This window comes from Anastrepha ludens, chromosome 4, assembly GCF_028408465.1.
Source record: "Anastrepha ludens isolate Willacy chromosome 4, idAnaLude1.1, whole genome shotgun sequence".
In the NCBI taxonomy this organism is placed as follows: domain Eukaryota; kingdom Metazoa; phylum Arthropoda; class Insecta; order Diptera; family Tephritidae; genus Anastrepha; species Anastrepha ludens.
Genome location: NC_071500.1, coordinates 114,561,999 through 114,573,005, shown reverse-complemented (window position 1 = coordinate 114,573,005; position 11,007 = coordinate 114,561,999). Strand labels below are relative to the sequence as shown.

Genomic DNA, 11,007 nt, shown 5'->3' with positions numbered 1-11,007 from the left:
CAAAAACCAAGAAACTTAGCACCGAAATCAGAGCAGCGTCAGTTGGAGCGTCAAATACAAAAACAACAGCAGTAACAAAATATAGTCAATTTACCAATCATCTATCCATACAGCCAAACAGCACGTCGTTACACTCGTATAGTCAGGCAGTCAGCAGCGACAGGGTGGTAATGCATGAACGTTGGGACAGAGTGGTGCATTGACAGATCTGTTAGAGAGCGAAGTCCCCTGTAAGCTCTGTCGTTGTTACTTTTAAGAGCTATCATGGATCTTCGCTGTACATTCGCTCTGTTCTATTTGACTCGGTTCTGATGTCGTTGTTTTGCTGCTAACAGCTTTACTCTCTTTTACGATAACACTTTTGTACTCTGTTATGGTTGCAGTGTTCCGCTCAGATTTAGTTCGTGAAGTATGGTAGGGATTGATGTTATACTTATAGTACACACATAGATAAAAATATTTCTTTCTATTTAGTTTTTTCCCCATAAAATACTAATTGGACATCACGAGAAAACGGCCACATTTAGAGTCAGAAAATTCTTGGTTCAAAATATCTTTAGTCTTTGCATTCATTGAGCTTAGTTTCCTAGATCATACGCAGACTTACATTTAAAATTAAAAAAATTTAAAAAATTTGAAAATTTCCTCTAGTATGTCGCATTTGGAAATAAAACATCTCATTTGGATAAATTTTCTGAAAACCTTTACCAATTAAGCAAAAATATTTTCTTAAATATTTAATCGCATTCATATCTTTAGAAATTAAATACAACAGCAGCACTAAAATGCACAAACAGCTTCCATTCTCTTCTCGGCTAATATTGATCCATTGAGAACTTATTTTCGTCGTTTCGTTGTCATTGATGTTGCGCCAACTGCTAGTGACTGCAGTTGACGGTGCTGTTGGCCCTGGACTCCGTTGTCGTTATTGAGTATTTGCTTTGTTCTCAAACAATGCAACCATTACAAGAACAGCATTAGCAACAACAATAAAAATGCGCAATATTCGAAAACAGACACAGAGACAAAGGGCACTCAGGAAATTGGACATAAAAGCTCCATATTTTATTGCATTTTGCCAAATACACAAACAACTCAGCATAAAATCAACAAAATCAATAACAAAAAGAACAACAATCGTTTTGAGCTGTGAGGAAAACAATTGCACTAATAAGAACATTCGCGACGGAGAATACATAGATGTCTCATTGTTGCTGTATACATACAAGCAGAATAAGCAGATGGAAATAGCAGGAAAATGGGAGAAAATCTGGACAATATTATAGATAGGAAGTAAACCTTTAGACTTGGTATTGTGGTTTGCAAAAGGCAAACAGAAAATAGAGCAAAAAAATAAAACAAGAATAACAAGATTAGCTGCTGGTCACCACAGTGAAAATGGTAAATGGTTCGCAAGAGCGCGGTGATGGTATGAAAATTACCGTAAGCACCAGATGCAAACAAAGCTGCATATTTATGTGCGAGTATGGCACGTTTCACAAAAAGAAATAAAATTAAAATAAATAAAATATGAGTAACGTTAAAATAACACAACATCAATGGGTTATTTCTACACTATTTACTTTTTACTGATATGTACATACATACATACCTACATGTACCGTCAATCGGAGGTATGGACTATTTGTGCAACATATACATATATATACGATCCATATGTACATATAGAAAGACAGCATTGCGAACACAAATACGAGCTGTCAATAACTTCTACCAACAAAGTTAGAATTATTGACGGAAAATATTCCTCTCACCTTAACAGAACATTTGGAGAACAGTACAAATACAATAAAAGGAAATTGATGTGATACTGATAAGAAATAGGCAATTAAAAAATACAAAGAAACACAGTTATAAGCTAATGAAGTTAAGTTAGTTATTTCAGGTTTCTTTCTACAAATGCTGTCATCTCTCTATTTATAAAAAAATTTAAAAGTACTGATAATGAAACAATTGAAATACTAGGAACGTCTTGTCAAACAAAAAATTATTAAAGGAACTGATAAGATGGCATTAAGTAAATGTAAGTCAAATGGAAGTTATATTCCACGTTATTACCTCAAAATGCAAGACTTGCGTGTTTACTAACCCACTGGCAATTTACAGGAATATTAAGAATATAATTTATTAGGAAGGCTAGTTGGAAGACTTAAGGTCATCAGCGATTACTTTCTTTCGGTTTCACTCAAGATGTAACATTGTGTACCCGCGACGCATTCCCTTGCTAACGGACAGTAGTTGGGGAGAGTAGGATTTAGAACGGTATTTTTTCTCTATCCCACATCTTTTATGGTAACCTTAAGCTAGAGCGGTAGAGGTTACCCATTTTTATACGCAGAAAACAAACTTAACAATATTCATTAGAGTCTTTAGCAAACTAAGCTAGATTTATTACGATAATTTTATATTTCGTCACATTTCTAATGCAAGATTTGCCATTAAAAGGATCAGATATTCGTAAGCTAATTATGAGAAAAATACATGTTTTAGGAATTTTTTTTTTTTCGATCGTGTTAATTTAGCGGCCACCGTAGCCGGTTGGGTTGGTACGCGACTGCCATTCGGAGTATGTAGGTTTGAATCTCCGTGCACGAAACACCAAAATGAAGAACACGTTTTTTTCTAATAGCGGTCGCATCTCGGCAGGCAATCATAAGCCTCCGAGTATATTTCTGCCGTGAAAAAGCTCCGGATAAAAAATATCTGCTCTTCGGAGTAGGCTTGAAACTGTAGGTTCCTCAACGTACGTACACCACAAACAGGAGGAGGTGCTCGGCTAAACACCCAAAAACGTGTAAGCGCCAGCTATTTATTTATTTATTTTTTAATTAATTTAGTTAATTTATTTTAGTTATTATGGTATGGAAATAATGCGCTATTTGAACAATATTTTCACAAATTTTCTTTGCAAAGAACTTGACTAATAGAAATTTGAAACAATTTGCACTGTGCAAAATTTCAAAACCAGCAGATTTTGAAAAACGCTTTCAAATCGAAAAAAAGTTCTGCTTTGAAAGTTCTTACTAATTTAGTACCGAAACAGAACCACATCAATCATCTCAACCCAAATGTTTAAGTAGTCTCCACTACACAACAATAGGATGCATTTATAAAAAGTATTGTTGCCTTAGCCTCATACTTGAAAACGACCGGATGTGCACAAGCACTGCAGCTTTAGAGGTGCTGTGTACCACCAACGAAAAAAGTTCGCCTATAATATTAACAACAGCACCAGAGCAAAACTCAATAAGTGGATTTTTTAAAACGCCTCTAAGTATAAATGGCAACCGAAAAAATTCCATCTTAATAACAAAAGATCCGTTCTTTTGTTTTTATTTTATTTCCATTTTTTACGTTGCGCCTTTCGCCTCTTGGCCAAAACAAAGCAGCCGCAACATCCGCAACGAATCGCCGTTGCTAGTGGCAATAAAAAATGGACCAAACTGATGAGTCTGGGAAAATGTCGGCAAAACAGCAACAGCAACATCAACAGCAATAGCAACGGCAGCTGGTTCCACCGCCCAAGCGGCGAGTCAACCTATATGCCAGTCCTCTGCGCACTTGAAAAATATATGCTACATAAATATGTAGGCTGTATTGTGGCATTGACTGCCACATTATGGACTTGTCGGCCGGTTTATCATCTGCAACATACATTCAGAACTTTAGGGGCAGCGGTAGAAAATAACAACAGCAACAGCTGCAGCATAACAGTGCTCGTAAAGCATAAGTGACTCCACAACGCATCGATTTACGCAATTTCTACATACTAGCACATGAACATACATGCATACAGCCATACGTGCATGCAATAGACCAAGTGGACGACTCTTAGCCGAGAGCAGCCATGCGGCAGATTTGCAGAGGCCCCGAAGCGCACATGTGACTATGCACGCGTGTAGGTACACACTCGTCCAAGAAGATATGCGTTGCGTGTGAGTATACTTAAGTGTACTCGCATGTCCGCATGTGCGGCTACAAAAACAACACAAACACCTTCTTCTCATATCCTTTACCTTTAACTTTTTTTGTGTTTCGCTAAAGTCCCATATCAAAATTGCGCCCCACTGTCGCTGAGCATTTCATAGCACACTCATTCACACGCATACTCACATATGTATGTATATATGTATGTGAACATACATACATACTTCTAGCTGTAGTTGTTAACTGTCAGCCTTATTAACGACTGACTAACTGGCTGGGTGACTGTCTGAAAAGTTGATTCTTGGCTGCCTACTTGGCTGCCTGCTTGACTGCCAGATTGGTCTCTTCATGGCCCGTCTGGCTGTCTGCCTCGTTGGCTGCTCGCTAAGCTTTTATTATTTGTTGTTGCTGTTATTGTTATTGTACTCTTACCAGTACTCGTCTTGTAACTTTTCTGCTTTATTGTTATTACATAGCTGGCTGCTTGGCTTGCCTTTCGTACATCCATTATTTGTTTTGATTGCTTCTTCGTTTTCATTGCAACCTTAACACTGGGACGCCGAACATTAAAGGAAAATGAAAAATGTGAAATTTGAAATGTGTTGTACAAGCATGTAAAAAGTGGCAATGAGTTTTTTTGTTGTCAAGAGTGGTGGCTATTCAAAGCACAAATTAATCGATAAAACGAATTTATTTGGTATGTGAAAGTTCTTAGAATTTCCGCGGCCGTGATTTTCTAAAGAGCCCTTATTTCCATATGGTATACAAGTTCAAGGCGTTTTGATTGGCAACTACGCTATTTTCTTCCCGGGGTGAAAATGGAAAATTGACTAAGTCGAGTTAAGTAAAATGTCAGATAAGAATAAACATCGCTTCGCAAATCTAGCAGCAGAAAGTTCAATTATTAGGCATGATTTTTCTCAAAATTTTTTGAAGAAACTTCTACGTATCTTACTCAAATGTTTCACGAAAGTTCTGCTCACGCCACTCAAGCGAGCAAGATTGGTGGAACTAAAAGTTTCAATCTGTAAAAACATACAACGGGGAGAAGTTGTCTGCTGCTACAATAACAATAATTGCAGGCCAATGACTGCTCAGTACTACTGACTATTTCGCAGTTAGTTGAGTTAATGAGTAGATAAGATATATAGTTCTCTCTAGCAGTATCGTCAGCCACGCTTGATACTAATACTTATACATTAGCTACATCTGAGAAAAATATTGTAGTTCACGTTTGGTTCCAGTATACTCTCTTGGGAAACCCGCTGCTTATTCATATACAGAATTTACTCAAACATTTTTTTGAGTTTTTGGGGTTTTTTTAAGAGCTTGAGATCGTTGGTTAAGCGCGCTTTATGGCCAAATGCGTCGTGTTATTGAAACCAAATATCGTCGATATTCAAGTATTTAATTTTTTAAAGCAAAAATTCAGTCAGCATGGCTCGATAGCGGTTACCCTTCACCATAACGGCAGCTCGTTCCTCATTTCGAAAGAATTGATGCAGCCAGTGCTCAATGAACTTCGAGTACAGATTTATTTTTTTTTAGAAGTGTTCTGCTGGCGATTCGTGATGACTTAATAAATCTCGCTGAACAGAAATGTCAACACAGTTGGCCATTCTCAACTATCAATCTCAATTTTCTCAAATGATATTTGAACAACATCCATGGCGCCATCCCAGCTCACGCCACATATAACAAATTGTGTGAATACAAAAATTTTTAACTTTCAAGTGAAATTAAAAAAAAAAACAATAAATGACTTTGCTTATTTCACAATATACAAACTAAAATTCTCATAATAAATAAGTGCAATGAACAATATAAAAATTATTATCACAAAAACTTAAAGAGCCAATATTTATATGTAAATTTTCGAAAATCTATTGTAACTTTACCGCTTTCTCTTCTCTCTCTTCTAATATGCCACAACCCACTGCCGCGGACTTCTTGCGCATCTCCAATGCAGGAGCAGGTAAGTTTGCATCACTTGATTAGGCAAGAATCCCAATCCCTTTGCTCTAAGTTCTATGCCTCTATCTCAACTAAAGCTACTAAAAAATGATGAAACACATCTAAAACAAAACAAATGACATGTATGCAAAGCGATACAACCAAACTTATGGACTTTTTGAAAAAATTGGTGTTTTCACAGGCAAAAGGGATAACCAGAATCTGTGTAGTAAAATATTTTGCATAGAAGCAGAGTTCTGTAACAAAACAAAAACAAACATCGCACTTTACTCATTGATCAAACAAAAGAACACTACGAAAACAAGTTAGTGCGCCAATGAATGTGTTAGAGTAAAGAAAAAAACCCAGGAACAAAAATAAATTAGGAAATAGAAAATAGAGAATTAGTTAATGATATTAGACCGATTTACTAGTTCCATGCGTTTCTACAGTAATTGAGGTGATAGGTTGAGAAAAGTAGATAATTTTATTTATTTATTTTTTGTTGTCTTTATTTGTTGAAATATTCTTGTATTAGAGAGTAACTACGTTAATGTTTAAGAAATTGTTAATCAATAGTTATGAAATCTGAAAAACATAATTAACTAGCAGCTTTCGATGGAGTAAATGAGTTAATAAATGTGTTAGCATATATAAATACTCGTATATACATACATTTCTACATGTCTAATCCCAACCATACATGCCAACACATCCACAATGTATAATACATACATACAAGTACATATATAAATAATTATAATCATATCGGCTAGTGTTTCTAGGCTGTTGTTGTGCCATATTTAGACCGTTCTTTGGTACATGTTGTTACTCTACTCACTGTAAGTCTACATCAATTCAATCACAAACCTTCCAGTAGTGTCTATTCTACTCTATTCATGTCTATTACTAGTCTTTGATTACCTGCTATTTGATTTACATATACATATAGATATACATACATACATACATGAAACTGTGATTCATACCTCTGTTAGTACTTACTTATGCTATTTACTTACTACTACCTTCTAACTTAGACTCTATATAGTTTATTTAGTATTAACTTTAGTATTGGTACGAATAAACCTTAAAATTATGTTAGTAAAAATCTAAAACAAGAAAACCAAAAAAAAAATAAAAAATAAATAAAAAAATACAAGAATCGTTAAATCTCTCTCAATTTGTTCAATTTCGTTTTTTAATTCATATGCATTTTCTTTCTTTCCTCTTTCATACCTTAACTTATGATTTCCCACTCCCAATTCGACCGAAATGAAATTTGCATAAAACCAAATTAAAACAAAAAACAATCCTACTCGAAACCAATCAACCGTAATAAATGCTGAATGAAATTTTGCAATCGATCAAATCAACCAATCCAACAAAAATCAACCAAATCAACCAAAAAAATATGTGTGTTTGTTTTTTCTTTTTTCTCGTTTATTCATTGTGCATTTTCAGGGTGGCTACTTAGATGGACTACGTTCACATTTGGGTGGTTTAACACAACGTGTCAAATCATGGTATTGGGGACGGCCTCTTGTAAGTGCAATTGTATTTTTCATTTCCCATTTTTTCCTTTTGCAACCAGCAACAACAAATACAAACAAACAAGAAATTTATTAAAATCCACAAATATAAACAAATTTATAAATTCTTATTCGCCTGCAATGACTATTAACACATATTCAACTTAACCTAACTTAACTTAACTCAACTTAATTAATCAATTAACTTAACACGAATGTTGAACTAAATCTAATCTGAATTGAGTACCGTTAACTGCGTAAAATTAATAATTATATCATATTGTTGCATTGATTTGTTGCACTGCATTTACCCTTCAAATATTCTTAAAAAAAACTCAAAGAATTGTTAATTGTCTAATTTGCACTGTCGTTAGCAAACTGTAAACTGTTTGTAGGCTTGTTTGTAATAGAGTTTGTCAACTGAAACGCCTACAACATCCATCCTCTATGTCCTTACACTCATACACGCCCACCGCAAGTTTGTTTCTTAAGTCTTTTGTTTGAACGTTCGCTGCTTGATTACAATTTCAAAAGGTGCACAAGCACAAATTTACAAACCGTACACAGCCATAAGCCACAAACCACGCTCCATACATACATCGCTGCATTCACGCATACATACATACATTCATATTATGTGCATATAGATTTTTTTATTTCTCCACCTCCATGACTCATGTCCACGCACCAACACACAGACACCTCTGTATATCTCATCTACATACACATAAGCATCTGCCTTCTTATTATTATTATTAATTTTTCTTTTGTTTTTGTGGTGTTCCAATCCACTCCATTCCATACCATTTCCCATTTTATTGACTCTTAAAAGTAAAAAAAAAAATATTTCATAAAATATGCAAACGAATGTAAGTATTAAAAAAGTTGTATTCTTATAAAATAAAAAGAATTTAATCAATTTATGCGCCATTATTGCAAACTAAAAAATCACGTTGCATACGTAACTATGTTGTAATTAATTAAAACACTCGACAGCTTGAAAAATATAATTGCACAGTTCAGCATGAGTCACCCAAAATTACCGGAATTCCTTAAGCGACATTGGTTTGTAGACAACAAAGCGCGGAGTGAACAACTTTGCTTCGCGAGTTGGGCCCTAATTAATTTCTGCTGCAAGTAAAATGTACAAAAACATTAAATTAATTTAAAAAGGATTCCATTTAGTTTGAAATAATACAAACTAAAGACTTCTGACATTTCGTTTAAACATATCACTCAGTTCTCTGCAGTTTCTTTATTCCATTACTTGAAGTGAATAAATGAGAGAATGACAAATATGTTTATAGTTATTGTTTTTTTATTTTTTGCATCAAGAGCATAAACTAGGTAAACAACTGCGATTTCTTAATACGCAGTCAAGTCATGCCAGCTACTTACTTTTTTAACAGCGCTTTCGATAGAGCAGCTCACAAGTTGACGTCCAAACTTTTATAATCAGAACTTTCGTGTTGCATTGGGAAGCCCAGCTAGCGTGGGCCAATGAGTTTTCTGTATTTCTATAAGGTTTTCTCTCATAAAAGAAAAAGGGTCAATTTGTATCTCGATTTATGAATATCGATAAGTCCCCTCAGTGCTGCTCATGACCATGGCCTTCATTTTTAAATTTTAATTTGCGCAGTCCACCGTCTTTGCTAGAGTAAACGCAATAGAACTGACTTCAAATTCAGAAATTTGCTACCCGAACAACTAAGTCGATTCCTTCTAGGAAAAGAAGAATTGAAAAAAGCATTCTCACCCTGAAAATGGATAAGAAAGAAATAGAAAGGAGGAGAACAAGGCTCGTCGCAAATTTAGGACAATCTGGACGAAATTGGTACACAAATAATAAGGAATTTTTAATATAAAAAAAGCAGAACCATATAAAATCACACTTTTGAGTCCTGGAACCCGCGTTTGCCTACTCAAGATGAAGTGACGCCTCCATAAAAATCTCAGTCATCAAAATAAATTAGTAGTTTTCCCATTGCATCCGGCCTGTGACAGGCAATGATAATTTTCCAGGTGCATTTCTGCTTTGAAAAATCTTTAATAAGCAACATCTGTTCTTCAGAAGGGACACAAAGCTCCAAGGCTACCTCTTTGGAGGATAGCATCAGAAAAGCGCACTGGAATTGTGGTACTACTGGATAGCTTAAGGCGGAGCGACCAGGCCAAATCCATAATTTTTGCTGTCAATGGCTATATTAGCATCAGCCAACTCTGCTCGCCTTTATGTCAATGGAGAAGCTCCACTAGAGAACTGAAATGTCGTGATTCATATGAAAATAATTATGGCCCACTCAACTGAAATCTTAAAAAGTCATTAAAAGTTAAAAACATATCACTTTTGCACCAACGCATTTTACAATTTATTTCTAATATTCATTGTGTTTACTTATTTTTAGTATTTAATATTTTATTAATTATTTTTAACTACATTCTAATCTGTGTACGTTTAGAATAGATTTAGTTGCTCCACATTTAAAATTAGTTAATCACTTATGATTGTGTGCCCTTTTTGTTAGACGCGGCCTTTTGGCATCTGACACCCTAGTTTGAGTTATGAATACTATTTTTGGTAGTTGTAGTTGTAGTTATGTTTATAAAGCAAGTAGCCCAAATTTTAGTTAGCGCTTTTAGTTTAGTAAATGTTTTAGATTCACTAAGTACAAAATTGCATTAGCACGACACAATACTTACATGCATACATACATACATACTTACTGCGCATTGCATCCACCTCACTTAGTCGTGCATCAGCTCATCTCAGTCAAACGATAGCAACTGTCCGCATATCATTTATCAGCAACACCTTCATTTATCACAAACGAAAATTATGCAGAAAAAAATATTTACCTTACATATACATGCGCTTGTGAGAAGCGTAATTGTGCGAAAGAAAAACTGAGAGAAAAATCTAATTCCGCAAATTCGTATGAGATTTGCTACAATGAATTTCAGGTTCAAATGTGGAATTTCACTAAAATACCAGCGAATATTACTTAAAATGCTTAATTCAAATAAAATAGAAGGAATTTAGTTTGCTAATAATCAGCCTTACAGCGAACTCCAAATACTCCAAATTCTCATAATTTGTTTATATTGCATAAAACTTTATTATGAACGATTTGAAATCGCTAGAAAATGTTTGTGGCATTTCCGAATTCGCAGTTGTGTGCCTATAAACCGCCGATCGACCGATGACCTCACAGTCAACGTAATCCAGAACGACCTCGAAACCTGCAAATATTTTCGCCTGGAGAAATAGAATAGTATTGTTCAAGCAGAAGTTCTCGGGATAAGGGACGCTTGCAGGATATTTAGAAACCATCTACGACAACTATTGGAAGTTTGTGTTTTTTCAGATAGTCAAGCAGCCATCTTAGCTTAGAATCACCTATAGCCAATTCAAATATCTTCAGACAACGCAAAGAAGAACTGAAAGCTTTAACGCGAACGAGAGAATGATGTCTCATCTGGGTACCTGGCCATAGAAACATAGAGGAAAATGAGAAAGCTGATGAACTGGCTAGACAGATGGCATCCTATAACGAATCTGAAGCGATAGAAATTG

General features: G+C 35.1%; 1 protein-coding gene across 1 annotated transcript in view; it reads left to right on the top strand.

Annotated features, from left to right (window-relative positions):
- Positions 1–11,007, top strand: part of LOC128860689 (whirlin) — a 110,914-nt gene that overhangs the window by 83,409 nt on the left and 16,498 nt on the right. Inside the window, exon 11 of the mRNA XM_054098349.1 lies at positions 5,918–5,923. Coding sequence (XP_053954324.1) covers positions 5,918–5,923 — 6 coding nt within the window. The remainder of the gene's footprint in view (positions 1–5,917; positions 5,924–11,007) is intronic.